This window comes from Anarhichas minor, unplaced genomic scaffold (genome assembly GCF_050575085.1).
Source record: "Anarhichas minor isolate MPS153535 unplaced genomic scaffold, ASM5057508v1 ptg000136l, whole genome shotgun sequence".
Lineage (NCBI taxonomy): Eukaryota > Metazoa > Chordata > Actinopteri > Perciformes > Anarhichadidae > Anarhichas > Anarhichas minor.
The window spans coordinates 11,235,200-11,253,594 of NW_027466582.1; the positions used below are offsets into that span (position 1 = coordinate 11,235,200).

Sequence of the window (18,395 nt, forward strand, 5' to 3'; positions counted from 1 at the left end):
ACAAATAATCAGTCAGGGAGTGAATTTTGTAACGATAATGTGTGTCTCGCCTGCATACCATGAATTGTGTTTTTTACATTTATGTTGGTGGACAAATTAAACAAACATTAGTGAGCATTAGAGACATTTATTGGCCTTTTTTATTTCTGGAGAATGCCAGGCAAGCTCTTTCCCCCTTCTTCTTATCTTCATGCTAAGCTAAGCTAATCACCGCCTGGATCCAGCTCTGTACTGTGGTGTGGGTCTTCTTAACTAACGCTCAGAAAAAAAGTGATTAAGTGCAGAATATTAGCACACGTGTGCTGCCATAATGAGACCGATTTGGACAGATTAAACACCGAGTGGCGATGGAAAAAATGGCAGCCAACATGTCACCGTTCACCAGCAGGAAGAGATCCCAGTCTGCAGCAGAGCGTCCTGCCCTTCTCAGTTCTCTGGCAGCTTGCTGTGTCGAGCTTCAGGAAAGCTTTGCGAGTCTGTCGCTCCCTTTAGATCGTCTGTTCTTCTCCAAACACAGAACTGTTTGATTTACAGTTAGTCTCATTAATGTGCTGTTTGTCTTCAAACTGACATCAGAGGAAATGTTGTGGACATAAATCAGAATTTTGAGACAATGACTAATTAGGCATTCTCGTGAGTTATGATTCAAGGTTGTTTTCTGAAATCCAATAACGAGCATCTCTGTCTTTCTAACTCACACATTTTCTCTGCTTCCTGTGTGATTTCGCACCCCCCACTGTGGGCCCAGATGCCCCACACTCCAGGATCACACAAGCTCTTACTTAGTAGTTGAGCGTCTTGCCAAACACTGGTGCTTTCCTGGCAGTGATGGTCACCGTGTGACACTGAACCCTGGAGGTCAGCCTCTTTGTGTCTCGAGTCTCCACACAACCTTTCAGCAGACTCAATGAGCACTGATACAAACCATATTGTTTCTGTCAACCGTTGCATTTGATTATTGCAGCTGCACGTTCCGCTTCCTGGCGTCTCTTTGGGATTTTTGCATTCTCCAAGTCTTGAGAATCCTTTCAGTGAGACTCGGTCCCTCGACAAATAAACAACAGCTGCTCAAATGTCTTCTTTGACTCACGCTTGATCTTCAGCGTCGGGTGCCATTTTCATATACTTCAGCTCAGTGTGCTCAGTGCGAGGAGTTGATTTTGTTTTCCAAGCAGAATGTGATGCAATAGGTCAGTGATCCCGTGTAGCTCAGGAGGAGGAGCAGCAACTGTTGCACTGCTTTGTTGAGGGCTTCATCACAGCGCTACAGACACACTGTGTGACTATCTGTCTGTATTCATGTAAGAATTCTAAAACAGTCATTTAGGTTATTTGACATCCAATATCCAATAGTAACTTGCTTACTATAAAAGCGATTAACAGAGAATTGCTGCTTTTCACTGTTTTATATCTCTGTGAATTGAATGTCTTCGGGTTTTGAGATGTTGGTCTAACTGTACTTATTATTGTCTGACATTTTATGTACTAAACGAGTCGTTCATTAAAATGACTGAGCTGTGGTCCTAATATTGCTCAGTTTAGTCAGCACATGACATCATTTTTGATTCCTTAAAGGGTAATGGGTTTCAAAACGGTGACTGCTCACTTCCATTTGTAGCCTCCAGAATGCAATTTGTTTATTGCCAATTTAAATAATACCAGATTCTTTTGTCCCTCTCCCTATTAAGAGAGGTGAAACCGGCAAATGTTTTTGCTGCAGGCGAATGCTACTGCTGCCTGGATCAACATAATTCATCATGAGCTGAAAATGTACTTTTTCCTAACTTAATTTTTAACACCGCAGTCCTTGTGTGTGCATCTAAATGTTGTCGTCCAACGCTGCCTGAAGCTTTACTCTCCCTCTTAACGGCTACTGAAAGTCTCCACTGGTAACGGCAAAGGTGAAGATAATAATAGGAACAAAACAGCAGTTACTTGTGCCAATCATTGTGAGCTGCTGGCATTCATCGATGCAGCAGCGCGTCTCTGAAAGTGTCTCTTGAAATACATTAGAGGGTTTATCTTTGTCACCGGCAATGGTGGCAGCAAGAAGACAATAAAATGACACTGGTGTCTCTTTCACTCTGTGTTGTGAAGTACAAACCGTCTTTTGTCCTGTTCATCTTTGTCGTCACAGGCCACTAAGGAGCTGAAGCAGTACGACAACAAGATCATCGAGTGCACCTTCGCCAATAACACCTGGGTGTTCATGAGGCAACGGGTGGACAAGAGCTTCCCAAACGCCTACGCGACAGCAATGGGTAAGACCGTGTCCTCCTCTGACCGACGGTGAACATCTCAAGAGGGAATAACAACCGGTCGGCCTGCAGTAAACGCTCCTGTAGACATCATTTCATATCTATACGAGGTTGTGCTGTTTTTAAAACAGCAGACAGACAAAGATGGTGAACTCGGGTTGTAACGGTAAACCGGTATTATACGATATTAGATATCGCTTATCTACGGTAATGAAATAAGCTCAAGTGTGTGTGTGTGTGTGTGTGTGTGTGTGCGCGTTAAAGGTACAGACAGGAGCAGTTTGGCTGTTATTTGTTATTAATGTTATTTTTCCTTTAGTAGTTAATTGAACATGCTTAAGTGCTGCTAACATGAAAACTAACATGCTTCAGTCATACAACATACAGTAGTATGGTTACATGCTATTTTTTATCTAGTTTGTAAATCTGTTTTTCATAATTATGTTCTCATTTCTTTAAGGGTTATTGTAATTGATTATAGTGATAATCATTTTTAATAGTGTGATAGCATGAAACAGTGATGTTTTCTGAGAAAATCTTCTACCGTTACAACCCATTGGTGAACATAGTTGAGCATTTAGCAGCTAAAGAGTGTGATGTTTCTCTCAGGAGCTGGTGGAGATCAAAATAGAGCTAAAACGAGAGTGAATATTGGACTTTCATTTGTCAGGTAGCTCGAAACACAACTTCAAATGAATTCTGTCTGCTATCTGAGTAAATAAGCAGCTGTTTGCTAACCTGACTACTTTGTGGCTACGCTTCAGAATGTCAGATTTGGCTCCGAGTGTAAAAGTAATTTAGTTTCACAGTTCAAAAAAAGAAAATCAGAGTGAATAGTTCTGACCTTTTTTTCCCCAAATGTTCCTTCACATGAAAATGACGCAGCACAGCTATAACAGCTTCTTAAAACACAGATGGAGGAAAAACAAAGAGAGAACAAGTCTGAGAAAGAATCCAACGATTATGGTTCACCCCAGTAATAAACCTCATTGTGTACAGCACTTATCTAAATGCTGACTTTACAGTGCTGTTCAAGGTGGCACATAGAAGTACAAGTTGAAGCAATGAAAACGCAAGCAAGAGAAAATACATTTAAAGAATGAACTGAAGTGATAAAAGAAGATGGAAAAGATTGTTCTGAATTATTGAGCTTTAGATCCTCAGGCAGGCAGTTTGGAGCCCGGATGGCAAAAAGCACCGTTTATCTAAAAATCCAGACGGATAGTATTGAATTCCTCCTCAAGCTGATAAGAACACTGAAACAACTACACACTCGTGTACAACACTTGTTGAAGTCATGGCTCGGTCACGAATGATCCACCGTTACCTCGGTTAAGGCTGCTATGCCTGTCAAACTGAACATTCTAGAATATCACATAATAGCTTACAGTGATCAGTGCGGCAGATCGGTCAGCCGACATTAGCACGACTTGTTACCGTCTCTGTAATAACTTCCTGACTTCCTCCCGTGTTTTTTTTCTCCCCAGCTGTGTGTAAAAGCATCCAGGAGCCCGTCACGAAGGAAATCCTCTTGGAGTACGTGGACCGCTGTTCTCAAGGAGTCCAAGCACAGAACCGGAAACACCCGCCAGACCCAGACGCTGAGCTAATGCCCCCTCCTCCTCCAAAGAGACCCAACCGGGCCGTCCCGTAGCCCACCGCTGGGCTTTCCGGACTGCTCTACAGTCACAGTGTGCATCTACATCACCAGCCACGTTGACCCCCCCCCCCCCCCCCAACAGAAAACAGACATGTCAAGGCTTTCTTACCCTCAGCACATTTGCTTTCTCGGCCTGTACATGCAAGGACTTCAGAAACCTTTGGTTGACTGCCTCAACGTCATTAATTTACCTTGTAGACTTGTTTGTAGCTTTAATTGCTGGTGTTCTTATTAAAATGAAAAACATGACGCTTAGTTTATTTATTTATTTTTAAAGTCCGAGCTGTTTATCTACAGGGACATTGTTATTTGTATTGAAGGAAGAGTAAACATCATTAACACCCTGTCTGCTGTTTGAATGCATTGAAATCGGGGAAACAATCCTTCAAATGATAGTTTGCAGCATCAGAGGATCTCATTAAGACAAAGCTGCATGTGTTTTGACTTCAATTAACAGAAAAATGTTCAGCCCGTAATGCTAAGTCGGGGGTTTCCAACTGTTTTCATATCTAAGCAGCTCTGTGTTTCATAAGATTGTGTCCGATGGAAGCCCATCTGTGTGGACTTTTTGTTTTAAAGGCCACGCGGGTGGGCGGATAGATGATTACATAGTCTCAACAAACTAACTACAAAGGATTAGATGCTGTGAAATCAAGCTACAGATGGGTGACAAATACACATTAACCCAACATAAAGTTTCTTTATAAGGTGAATACTTTTAGTGTTCTTTGAGTCAATTGTTGTTTTGAAGATAGTGATGGAGAGCGCTATCGAAAAAAGTGTGTAATTTGGTGTAAATTTGGGTTGAGATCTGGTGTGGAAGTTTTATTTAAGCACTGATTGAACCTTTCACTGCTTTTCATGGATGTAGCGAGACAGCTGGCCACGTAGGAAGGTGATCCCCCCCCCCCCCCCCCCCCCCCCCCCCCCGTCTTTAACAAGGCTACAGGACCCGGTCCTGAGCTACGCTACAGGAGCTGCAATGTAGGAAGGCCGTCTTGTAGACCTCTGACCCCTGTGAATGAAGATGATTTCCCGATCAGATTTTTAAGCACGCTCCTCATCGCTCCTTCATTTTTATATCATAGGAAAACCTTGTTGCCAGGGAACAATTCAATTTATTTTTCTTACCCTGCTGCCTGTTGCTAGGAGTGTCGCCCATCTGCACTGTTTATCGCCCGCTGTAGTGTTTGTAGAAATGATTTGCTCGGCAGATCTCACATGCCGACTGGTTTATTGACATGCTTTGGTTTGGTTTAGCCTGTGTAATCACAGGGAAATAATGTCACGTTTTATTTATTATTTATGTATGTGTTTTTTTTTTTAATGAGGGACAATCTCTCTTCTTAGGTGGATGATGCTACAGAAATGATTCAACATTGAGGGATATTTATATTTCTGTCTGACTAAAAAAAAAAAAAAAAAAAGTGTGCATTTCAGAACCAGTGTGTTGTGGAAGTTTGTTTGAAATCCGTGTTTCTGTGCTTATTTTAGGATTAGGGTGGAGGCAGCAGTTACTCATGCAGCGTGGAGAATTTAGATCAGAAGTTACGGAGTAAATGTAAGACAGTGGAGTGAAACACACGTGTGTGTGTGTGTGTGTGTGTGTGTGTGTGTGTGTGTGTGTGTGTGTGTGTGTGTGTGTGTGTGTGTGTGTGTGTGTGTGTGTGTGTGTGTGTGTGTGTGTGTGTGTGTGTGTGTGTGTGTGTGTGTGTGTGTGTGTTTTGAGTTCCTGTCTGTTGGTGCCTGAGGCGACTGTTCTCCTTATAGCCGAGATAGATGCGCCGTACACTCCCATGGCTCTCCGCCCCTCTGGCTGCACATGAAAGCTGACTGATCCTCATCAAAGCCTCGATGACCTTCTTGTCGTCAGGTTGCTGCCCGCTGAGACGTTGCCGCGGTCCTGCAGCAGGTGCAGACACATTCATACCAGTTTTTCTTCTCTTCTGAAATTCCATTCACTTAAATTCATTCTGCATCCTCTCAAAGCGAGCCGCTGCTGTAGTTGCCTGATCTAACATAACCTGTTTTTGGCAAAGTGGTTCTCTCTTTGCAGGGGTTTCTGCATCTTTCTCCGGGTGGAAGCACGAGAAAATGCACACAAACACAAAAAGGGATAACCGGGATTATCAATAAATGTGTTTTCTCTGGGGGGGGGGGGGGGGACAAATCGCAATCGCGTGCAGGAGGCACGAAGGGGAGCGTCTGTATGGATCAGGGAATATAAATGCACAATGTCCATATGCACAGGTGCTGCAGCGAAGATTATGAGGCTCCCTCTGTCTTGGCGCAGGTGTTTAGAGGCTGGAAGCTGCTGATCTCCACAGCGATATTAAATCAGCACAGACGACTTGCAGGCCATTATCATCTCAATATCATCTGCATTTTTGAATAATGCATTCATGTGGTTCTCACTGTCTCTGTGATCTGAGCCGCAAAGCCTTCTGTTGAGCTCGAACCAGCTTGCGCGCTGACTTGATTTTGCCTGCTTAAACCATACTTTACCTTTTTTATGTCATCTTGAAAACAATGCAAAAAGACCAATAGACAAGATAATCTGTTCTAATCTTCCTTCACATACTGGTAACATCCCTCTTAGCTTAAATGTATGATTTCTGTAAAGCAAATATATTTACTGGACACCTGAACTTATGCCTGGCCGGGGTCATCCGTGACCACGTTGATATAAAGACTCGACCTGCGTGTGCCCGAGACGGGAGGTACTCGGTGTTACGCGCTGCCTCTGACCGTCATCCAGCATTCATAGAACCGTGGTTACATCCGTAACTTTCGTTTTTATTTCCACCAGCATGAGTTTCTCTAACTTGAAGTCTAATCAAATGAAGTTTCAAAGAAACATAATCATCATAGTAGCAGAACTCCCAGCATGCATTGATTGTGATGTTTGATAGTATTCCTCTTCAAATTAACATCTTACATTTATTGAAGTTATTGCAAGTTCAGTGAACTGAACTGAATGAGTTGGTTCTGACTGTCAACTTCTTCCCAACTCATCTACGCTTGGACATCTTAAATTCTATCATTCTATCCATGATTTCGATTTTTTCGGTTAATAGTTTTCATTGATTAACAGTTCCAATTTATTTTAATTATCTATTGAACCATTTAGTTGCATTTTCACCCAAAAGTTCTAGAAGACAGCTGACTTTCCACTGCACTAATCTCAGAATCGCGAATCATCTGATTGATTTTGAATAACGAGCTTTGCTCTTGATAATGAAGTCAGACAGCTCTGACCTGATTACGCTGCTGAAATTAGAAATGTAATCACATAAATGTTTCATCTGCTGGAGTCGGGGAGGCATGGCGCCACAAATCTATTATAGCAGATTCTCCTCATAAGCGCTTCTGAGGCGTGATGCCATGTGGCAACAGATGACTCCTATTTGGGGGGGGGGGGGGGCGCGGCGGCAATGAAGCTGAAGCTCCATCAGAAGTAGCAATCAGGAGGTGGTTGTTTGTGACGGCACATTCTGCTGCCACCATTTGCAACAGGAGCACGGCGAGGCTGCCATCGTCGTGTTAATGTTTGATCTCTCTGCTCGTATGTCATTTTTAAATGAACATGACACAAAGGTGAGCCTGAGGAGGGAGGAGCTGCAGTTGTGCCTGCTGTTGCATTTCTGGAGACTCCTCGAGCCACTGAAATAACTTAATGAAGTCACAGCGAAGTGTCAGTTAGAGCATCTTTAGTGCTAGTGTTGCATTTTTTTTTTGTGAAATTATGTGTGCGGGATGTGGTTACTACCGATCCTCAAGATTTAAGTGGGTCGTTCAAAAGTGGGTGAAGAGTGCGATATAAAGTTTTTGCCAACTGAAACGCAAACACACCCCTGCTATGACATCACTCCGCTAGCAGCTACATCATGAGTAGCTAACGTTCAAGTATTTTAACATTTACAGAAAAAGAAAAGAAAGGTATTTTTATATAAAAACATGATTTCTTTTTACATATCTTTGGCACAAACCATTAGTAAAATGAAGACGGTTGATCAAAATGTTTTCTATTTGTTTATTCTACTGTCTTTAAAGGAAAAACTACAGTTAATTGAAGCTTTTAGTTTTATCTTTGTAGCTCAGCCCTTGACGTCCATCAGTTAGGATAATATTGTCACAACTGGTGAAGGAAAGGTGCTGAGATCTGGGAACTCGGTGATAACGCAAAAAAAATGTGTCAAACACAGCGGTGGTCAGGTGATCGGACAGGTTCTAATCAAACCCAGACTTCGATTTATTTAGATAAGAAACGGATGAAAGCGGTACAGACTTTGGTTTAACTGCCTCGTAGTTAAACTCACCATGTTCCTGTGCAAAATGAGATTATTAGCGACATTACGAGTGCGTTCACTTTTGGTTTTACCTCCAAATAAAGTGTTTTCAACCTGTATGATTGTCTGACTGCCTGTGTTTGTTGTTTAGCAATGTTGCAACATTACAAGATCATCAGAAGTCCAGTAGCATTGATGGTCAGGGCTATAAAAACAAATCCCAAATTGTGATAAAGTTTAGTTTTCAATAAATGCATTTTCAATATTGCTTTTTTTGGGCTTTGTTGTTGACAAACCTCCAACAAGCTTTGGTTCAGGTCAGAGCTATTAGAACATTCTGCCTGTGTTGTGTTTAAAGCATCAACTTTAAAGCTTTTAGGTCAAACTGCAGTCACGCTTAATGGCTCTAAAAGATTTTGAAAATGTCACTCACAAAAAGAAAATTACACCTCCTGGGTGAATGTATCCCTCCACCTCCTGCTGGCATTCTCACATGCACCAAAGTTAATGGAGTAAAGAAAAAACATGAATCATGTCGCGTTCTTTAATTTTCCGGGTTTTTACTCCTCGGTAGCCAGCAGGCAGGAAAAAAAATCATTGACTGTATACAAACTTGGTGGAACTGCAGAAAACGTATTGGTAAAGTGATTTCATGTTGATTACAGCAAATGTTGGTGCGCTGAAGGAGGAGTGCGAGTGTACTCGCTGGAGACACCAAAATAAAACGGGGAGATTCAATGAAAAATGTCCTGACCTTTCCAGTGTAAATGTTGGCAATCGTTGCCACTTATTTCCCTGCCACTCTGCCTCCAGTCACTGGGGCTTTAATAGAGCGGGCGCTGAATAACTGATTCAAACAGGGACAAGTGGCGATTAACACGCTTCAGAACTTCACTGATTTTTACAAAACAAACGTGGAACAGATGTCACAAACTGGAGGTGGAACAGATGTGGCATTTTTCAGACCGAGCGTTCACACCGGAATCGGACGTTACAAAGACGCAACACTGCAGATATCTCAAGGTAGACTGTAGAAATTTGAAGTGTGCACTTGGAAATAATTTAATTGGCCTAATTAAGCTAAATGACATTGAACTGCTTTACGTAAAAATCAAGCTAAGTTCAGCTTTTTGATTTTGACTTTTTGAATGTTTTTTTTTTTGTCGGTCTTTTCCCCGAGCATGGTCTCGTTGAAATAGATGAAGTGAACTTAATGTCACGATATATCTCAGCCTCTGCTGCATCAAATGTGAGCTTTTCTTTTCACATTTCACGGAAGTGCAGTCAAGGACTTATAATGTTTTTTCTAGAAATGGAAATAAGGTGATTTGCCTGTTCGCTGCACCCTTCACAGAGCATTTACCTGCGTTCCAGGGACATGAGATGAATCGACCTCTGCTGTGAGAGAGTACTCGACAGTAGCAGGTTGGACACACTTTAGTGCACTGAGAGCATGCTCCATCACAGAAGCACCAACAGTTTTTTCTCAAAGCAGCAGTACTCAACTAGCCTCACGCTCTTATAGTTTCAAAAATTCAATAGTTCAAAGTTGAACACCGTTCAAATAAATAATTCAGACCTATGCAGAGAACAGATCTGATTGGTGTTGCTGCACTGAAGCTCATAAAGCTCTCCATTCATGATTAATAGCAGATTTCAGGTTTGAGTGTGCAGGATATTTGATGCCCGCAGTAACCAATATGCCGTTGATGCTCCTCCTGGATCTCATTGCAGACAACAATGTTAAATTGTTTGTGTTTGTTGTCAATATTGTACTCATTTTCTTTCATTTTTACAACTTGCTTTTCTGTTTGATTGACTGTTTTCACAACACGGCGACCTGAGATGGCACTCACCTGTCACTCAAAACAGCCACGCCCTTAATTATGCCTAATTTAAGCCTCAACGTGATTTAAATGTGTGAGTTATATAAAACGTCACGCCCCCATACAGTTGTCGTGAATCAGCTGTAGAGACCAAAAACATATTTTTGTAGACGTGACTGTAGACGTGTTTATTTCTGCTCTAAAGTTTGGCATTTTAACTTTGGGGGTCTATTGACTCTCTTTTCAAGAGGTCATTTGATCAACTGCAGTTTTTGGCACTTCTGCAACGCTTAATCTCTTGGGCGAGTGAGTGAGTGTGTGAGTCTACGCCACTGTGTCTGCCCGAGGCTAATCTGCACATTATTCTGCAGCAAACTGCAGAGTATTTTGGATGGCCAGTCATAACACAGATGAGTGCGCTCACTTTTAGTGTTTTGGAAGGTGTGTTTTGCTATCGGCAGCGTCGAGTGCTAACTGCACTTTTGGATTCAGCCAAACGATGGCAATTTCAATATCCAGTAAATGTGTTTGAGAGGCTCCATGAATTCCATTCCCTTATTATACGCATGCTGTCATCTGATACAATATGTGTGTGTTGTAACTTTCCTTATTTCCGTGATGATGTGCTCATGTGTTCCTCTGGATGAAACTCTACTTTTCCCTGCAGGTTTGCTGTTGCCTAAAAAACATATTTGTACATTTGTCACGAACTGAGCTTTTTGTTTTCTTGTTAGTGCAATTTACTAAAACATGATCTCCACAATCTCTTCTTGACTCTTGGTCTCGCAGATCTACAGATGATCATAGTCAAAGAGGCGGCGGAGTGCTTTGGAGGCGAGTAAATTCTATTTGGTGGAAAGCCAGTGAGGGGGAAGATTTTGTCACTGCAAAAGGCATTTTTCATGTGGTACAGCTGCAGGGCTGTGGGCTGCTGCTGCTGTGTATGAAAATGATGGGGGGGGGGGGGGGAGAACAAAATCCTTGCTCACTGGGCATATACATATACTTGACTTTCTCCTTGACAAAGTTTCATTTGTCAGAAGTGCCAGAAGGTACAGTCTCATCTTGCCACACGTCATTATGTTTGGGGGAAACGGCAAAAGTGAAGGGTGGGAAGGGTTGATGTGCATCTGATGAGGAGCTGTAAAGGAAGCAGGAGTTGACGCAGGACAAAAGCTGTCTATGGAGAGTCTGTCAAGTCATTTTAGACTGCAGTGCTCCCTGTAAAGCAACTCTCACTGCCAACCCGAGACAACACACATGAAATATCTTTATATTATTGATATGTCTCCGCTGCTCTCGACACTCATTTCACCCCTTCGATCTCCGTCTCTGAAGCTCCCTTTATATTCCCTTTCATGAACACGGCCCCATTTGAAACCACGGTCCACCAACTGGCTGATGCAGAATCATTACACGGATGCACAATAAAAAGGCAGAACAGACGTAATAAAACTCATATTCGTCGAGCTCTGCATGACCGATTGTATTAATCCATTCCTGCGGTGCTTCCGATACAGAAATGAATAGACGTAGATTACCAGTGCCCCGTCTCAGAGTCGCCTAAATGGCCAATATTTCCATAAAACATTTTGTGGTGAGATTTAAGATGTGAAAGTGTGAAAGCAATGACCCTGGCTTAGGAATTTAATAATGTGAGTGTGAGTCAAAAGGATTTGTCGAGCTGAGTGTTGTATCATAATCTCTGTCAACAGATTCTGCGTTCATTTGCAACGAGACAAGATTTTAGGTTTAACTACAGAAGTGACGTTACTTAAGTAAGGAAGTTACACAAAAAACAAGTCACGGTTCACTTCTGGTCTACACACAAGACACAAATAGCGGTCTCCTGGGTGAAAGTCCGCTGTTTTTAGACCCACCTGTCCATCCCAACCTCCTCCCTATATGGACTTTGTCGCTTATTATACTATGTCACCCGTTGGTGCTCACGATTGCATAGATTACACACGTATTTATTGATGTGATCGTAGGTGTAGCTAGAAACGGTGTATGAGAACAGCCTGAACAGAAATAAGTAGTGTATTTCTTAGGGATTATTTTAGTTGTGGATTGATACACATTTGATGTAGAAATGAAGTGTATGCTGGATCGGCTCAAAACAAACCACAGTGCCCATGTTCATCATAATAACAGAACATTGAGCTCCGCCTCTGCTCAGCTTCCAGCTACACTAGTGACACGACTTGGTGTCATTTGCGAGGTATTTGATTGCTGAGGATAAGACACTTAGAGTGCAGGGAAACTCCAAGCTTTTTTTTTTTTTTTAAGCCAACTCACAAGTTCACTGCAGTACCTGGTGTGGTTTTCAACCTCCCGCTTACAGACTCTGACACTTCCCTAAAGGCCTAACACGGAGCGATTGACACGTGAATGAAAACATGTAACGGAGTCTTTGTTCTGAGATTCCTCCAGATAGAGAACAGACCAATAATGTGTCCTTTTTCACGCCGTTGGATATTGTAAAGCATGATTCACAAGCACCCACAAAAAGAAACCCACACATAGTATTAAGAAATTACAAATTGCTTTTCAGAATTCTATGCCTCAAAAAGAAAGGAAAAATAAATTTGACTTGCCGCCTATTTGGCTGTGAGGCTGAAGAGAAAGAAAGATGTTTGCTGCTATTTGTAACTATGCATTTTTGAAATCCAAAAACAGAAAATTGAGTCAGTATTTTAATGTGAGGGGGTGTTTGCAATTGATGTAATGGAGCTAGGGGGAAATGTTTGAAATTAGAGCTTAAGCAAGGAGTGCAAAGAAAAGGCTTTGTGCAACTGCTACACCGGCTCTTTGTCTGTCTGAGCAGAGGCAACTCAAAGCTGAGTTTTACAGCGTTATTTTTAAGGATTTGAGGCTGGATTCCTCCATTACGTTGGCACCCAGTTGCCCTCTTACTCGGCTCTGTGTTGATCAGCAGCCGTGGTGGTTTAGTAGTCGACAGCATTAATGAACGTCTCCTTGTATCAGAACATTTCGGTATTACTACCTTCCTAAAACAACAACTTAATCCTAAAGATGAAGGACCATATATTATACAGTCAGCGGGCTGTGTTTCCAGCTAAGCGATACTCTCAGATCTCAAGCTGCTGTGTCACACTTTCAGATAGCAGCAGCTGCATGCTGTTTGATGGCGGATCAATGATTTGATCCCATCTGAGGCAAAAACGTAAAGTGCACTTGAGCACAATGGATGCATGATAAAAAGGATAAGAATTAAAAATATATATATATTGCAGTTACAAGAAAACATGTATATTGTTTTCTGACTTTTCTATGATTTTTCATAGATACTTCAACTTGTCACAGCACTGGTGCTGGTAAAGTGATTTGCGGTTAGGTCTATGGAATTGAATGACCACTACTTAACCTTTGGGCTGTACCAGCTGCTAACAGTCAACATGCACTGAACGCCTTTGGTTGTCAACAACCAAAGGCGTGAGGGATGAGGGTTAGCATTCAGTGTTCATCAGTGCCTCGACAAATGAGTTCCTCACTTTCAGCAGTGTGCAACTCTCCTCTCTTCTTCTCTGTCTCCTTAGCTTCTGCCCTCTGACAGGCTCATATTCGATAAGACCCCTCTACTTAATGTTCGGCAACCATGACAAATGCTTGTGACCGTAATAAACCCTATCGCCAAAAAAAGAAAGTTTAAGGTCAAAGTGCGAAAAAAGATTTCACTTATTTTTTATTTGCGCTTTCTACAATATCAGCACATGGCAACTGTGTGGGTAAGATATGTATAAGATCATACTGTAAATTCAAAAAAGCAAATGTTTGTTGCAGGGATGTAGCAGAATGTGAACTTTGGCATCCTACAGGAAAGTTCGACACCCAGCACACCCGTACTTTTAGCACACTACTCCTGGCATTGTCACTGAATGTTGGTAATGACATTGTACCTAAATCATGACATGAAGAATTGTCCAATATGACATAATTCCTAGGGACACTGCCCTGGGTTATCACTTACCTCTAACTGAATAACGTCCCCAGCTCCCATAAAGAGCAGCGATTCCACGAGCTGTTCTATGTGAAGCATCATTGGATGAGTCAGTTTAATAGGACCAGGTTACAGTAAAGCTCAGACCTGTGATCAGCGGTCACATGCCAAAAAGGTTGGGAAGCACTGCAGTGGTGACACGCCCAGAATGGCCATGGGGAGAATACCTGGTGGCCGGCCAGCTGATCGTCCTGGAGTAAACGGACAGAAAATATGGCAACAAAAATGTTACGGTACACATGCTCAGTTGTGCATGTGTGTAGCTTGGCTGTTTGTGTTATTTAACAAGCTAAAGTCAAAACAGTCTGCAAGTATAGTGCCGCTAGGGCCTCTATAGGCACTACTGAATGTATTGACTGGTTTACTGGGACAAAGGGATCAAAGAAGGTCTAGACAGAGTAGGGTTACACATGAGGGGATTGGCGGATGATGTTTGTATCGAGAACAGATGAAAGTCAAGTCGAGGAAGCCAGCGGGTTGAGGCTCAACATGTCGTTGATGAGGCGTGTCACGGCTGCATCCCACCCCCCCCCCCCCGTGCACGCGAGGTTTACTAGTGGGAGAGAGAAAAACAAAAGCAAAAATGGTTAAAGAGGGAAGGATGTAAGAAGACAAATAAGAGGAAAATGGGGTTACATATCTAAATACTGCAGGTAGAGACAGGAAATGAAACATGAGGGTTGTTTTTTGTTCCTGAAGTTAGTTTATAACCATTTTGTTTGTATTTATCTTGTGTAGAGGTTATTGGTTTGAACAGCTAAGACTCGGAACAAACCACAGAATACAGAATAATAAAGTATTCACAGCACTGTGCTTTATCCCCGAAGCTGGACAGTGCTTTAGATAACAAATACTTCAGAGCTGCCGTCTAACTTAAAGCCCCAAATCTGTAAATAAAGTACGGTGCCATTAGAACACAGTCTCCTCACTTCTGGCTTTGTTCGTCTGCAGACATTTTTTAAAGCCCACTTGAGCTTTTCATATAACGGCAGCATAAAATTGTGTGAAAAGTTGGCATGCAGCCTCCCCCTTTTAATAAATCCATTTCCACACATGTACAAATAATTCAATTGAGAAGTAAACATAAGCATCTGTATGGGTTTTTTTTTTCTCTACATACTGATATGACGGATTCTCAACATTATTTCTGTCACAGTTTTTAATTCTTAATTTTACATTAAGATAAAGCCCTTTTACTCGCAGTGAGAGAGGATTACTGTATTACCATATTTCATAATGCAAGAAAACTGAATCAAATTTCACTGGAATGATTTTTATTTGCAGAATCAAGTGCTGCTCTGTGGTCTGTTACCAGTAGCATAATAAAACTAAAGCCACAATCCATATACAGCAAATAGAAGAAAAAAGGTATAGAAAAGGTTCTTGAAATGAACGAAATCAAACAAACTACGATAACATGAGCAGCCCGGCCAAATTACAACCCAACATTCCCCCTGATTGTTTTCCTTCTCTCCCCTCTTTCTTTTCTCTTTTGGTAGCCCGAGTTTACTTTTTAAAAAATAACATAATTGCTTCAAAATGAACCTGAAGTCCTCAGCATCAACACAAATGAAGTTTGAAGATGAAATATTGTCCCGAGTGGACTAAACCGTGTGTTCTGCTATTAGTTTAGATAGAATAAATAGTCTGTTAAACTACTAATTAGGCCAGCAGTAATAGTTTACTTTTATTTCCAGACTTTTTGAGCACCCTCCCTGGGATCATTAAATAAGAAAGGCAGCATCTTCCTTTGTAGGAGAAATTGATAAGGAGAAACTGTGGTGCTTGAAAACCTAAAATTCAGAATATATGCCTTAATAACTTCCCTTTTCTTGAGTCCTGACAAATGAGCACCCTTGAGTTCACTCCTTGAGTTCACGTCCTCTTCCAATTAAAAAAAATAAGAAAAAGAGTCTGTATTTTGACAACATGGTGTGTTTACACATTCTGTAAAAGATGTAAATAGCACAAGGGGGAGATGACAGTTGTCCCTCACCTCCCCCAGCTTGTCCGTCAGTCAACATCCTCAGTCTTCTTCCCACAGCGGCTTCACTCAACATAAACTCCATCTTAAATAACACCTCCTTCCTCCTGCGCGCGCACACACACACACACACACAGTCACAGTTCAGTGTTCTAAGTTAATCTGTAAACCAAGTTTCTGATCTGATGAGTTTGTATTTATATGTATATGTGGACATAACATTTATTAATTTCAGTGACAATTTCTTTATTTTATTGTGTGTTGTCTCCTTATACAACGGTTTGTATTATATCTTGCAAAAAGTTACTCATTTTTTGTGTGTTCTCCAACAAAAGCCAGCCACACACTGGTTACAATATGGTCTTTTCAAAATAAACTTCCGGTTTAGGCAAAAAAAAAACATAATAATACTTTGGATAGGTTTTAGAAAAAGGTCGACATTTCGGTTAAAATAACAACGGAAGTGCTGTTACTGATATTAAACAAGTTACTTGACAAATGCTTAGCTGTTGTTTCTGAATCATGAAAAGTGGCTGTTGTGTGTAGCTGCGGCGCTGTCCATAGTACTGAAACGCAGCGGAGGGGATCCATACACAGAGTACATGTTGTATGTTCTATAACAGCTGCAGGATTGCAGGCCAGACGCGACACCCTCGAGGTGTGAGGCCCTGTGCGATCTCACTCTTCGTACAGCCCATGCGACAATTCTGACTGAACATACTGTGCAGTATTTCCCATTGGGGCGTTAAAATGATGACAGACACAGATCTGTACATTTTGTACAATCTGAATCTGTGATGTAAACGTCCTTGCCAAGGTGTCTCCTTATGTATACAAGGCACATTCTTACACGCACGGACACTTATAAATATATATGGAAGGCCCTTATATATATCTCAATATGATGCATGATGATTTTTTCATATATGCCGTCATTTCTCATCACATTTTTCTTCATATATCTCTCTGAACTTTATGTGAAGCAGAATTTAACTGAAGGTAATAGATGTGTTAACACGCGTGTTCAGGTACTAGCAGCTATAGAAAGAAGACTGTTTTAAAGGGGAAGTCCACCAATTCTACACATCAAAGTTTGCTTCCAGGTGTTGAGGTGTATTTCCAGGTTTTGACAAGAAAGAACACATGGATTTAAAAAGATGATATCTCTGTTTCCGCTCAAGCCCCCAGTTAGAGCGCTTGGCTTTTATATCAAATTTGACATTGTGGCCAAACATCATGTAAGTAAGTCATGATGCCATTGGGCCCAAAAAGACTTTTTGCCATTTGCTTACATTGAGAAAGAAATGTCTGTAACTCATTGGATTTTTGTTTGAGGGAAATCAACGAATACTTGAATAGCCCTTATTTAAATCATTAGGTCCTAAAAGTTGTTAAATGCACTGATAGCCAAATCCATATTTATCGATGTAAAATTTGCTTTAAAACCTGGAGCTCTTCCTTGGGGCTTGTGTCCAACGCGGTCTTTTTTCTAAACCTAACTAAGTGGTTTTGGTGCCTAAACCTAACTTCTCGTGAAGATGGAAGTTTATTATGAAAAGACACTACGCATGTAAAAAGCGTATACTGACATGCTGTCCCGATACATCCAAATCTCACGCTAGAAGGGTATGTGGAGTGCCATAGTCTCAAGCTCGAGCACTGATCAAGTTGCATTATTTGATACATTTAGGGTGAGAATGTGTGTCAATTTGTTCTTTCTCTTCCAGAGCTGAGGTTTTGCTGCAATACTCCAGCTCCAAGACCCATTTTCATTCTTATTTAGATGATCCTTTATTTGGGACATTTTATTGTGATAGCTGTAGCATCCCAGTTCCACCTAAAGAGTAATTCAAGTTTCTTCCTATCTTATCTTCACGTGCATTTTAGCACAGGGAAATCTAACATCAATGTGGATGTGATGTCACAGTGTGGAGGCAACGTGAATAGTAATCACAGCTGAGAAGTGAGCCTTTGTGTCACTGAAGTCTAGATTTGCACTTTAAAGCTTGATAGTTTTCATCATCACAGAGAAGCATTAATGAAGATCCAGCCTATAGAGCATTCATATGTCAAAATATTGACATTCAAGGGATGGTTTGACATTTGGGAAATACACTTATTGACTTTCTTGCAGAGAGTTAGATGAGAATATTGATGCCACATTGATATTTCTATGGTAAATATGAATCAAAAGCCAGCAGCCAGTTAGCTTAGTGTGGAGACTAAAGTGGGAAAACATCTAGCCTGAGTCTTTACAAAGGTAAAACAAATCGGACTATACATTCACCTTTTAAGCCCATTAAGCTGAGCTGATTAACTGCTCAAATGAGCTGCTGGCGATAGAAAGTGATCATCCA

At 41.4% G+C, this 18,395-nt stretch overlaps 1 protein-coding gene across 1 annotated transcript in view; it reads left to right on the forward strand.

Annotated features, from left to right (window-relative positions):
• rngtt (RNA guanylyltransferase and 5'-phosphatase) overlaps nt 1-5,360 on the forward strand; it is a 69,418-nt gene extending 64,058 nt beyond the window's left edge. The window contains exons 15-16 of the mRNA XM_076084769.1: nt 2,138-2,261; nt 3,746-5,360. Coding sequence (XP_075940884.1) covers nt 2,138-2,261; nt 3,746-3,912 — 291 coding nt within the window. The 3' untranslated portion in view covers nt 3,913-5,360. The remainder of the gene's footprint in view (nt 1-2,137; nt 2,262-3,745) is intronic.
• Nucleotides 5,361-18,395: the final 13,035 nt, after the last annotated feature.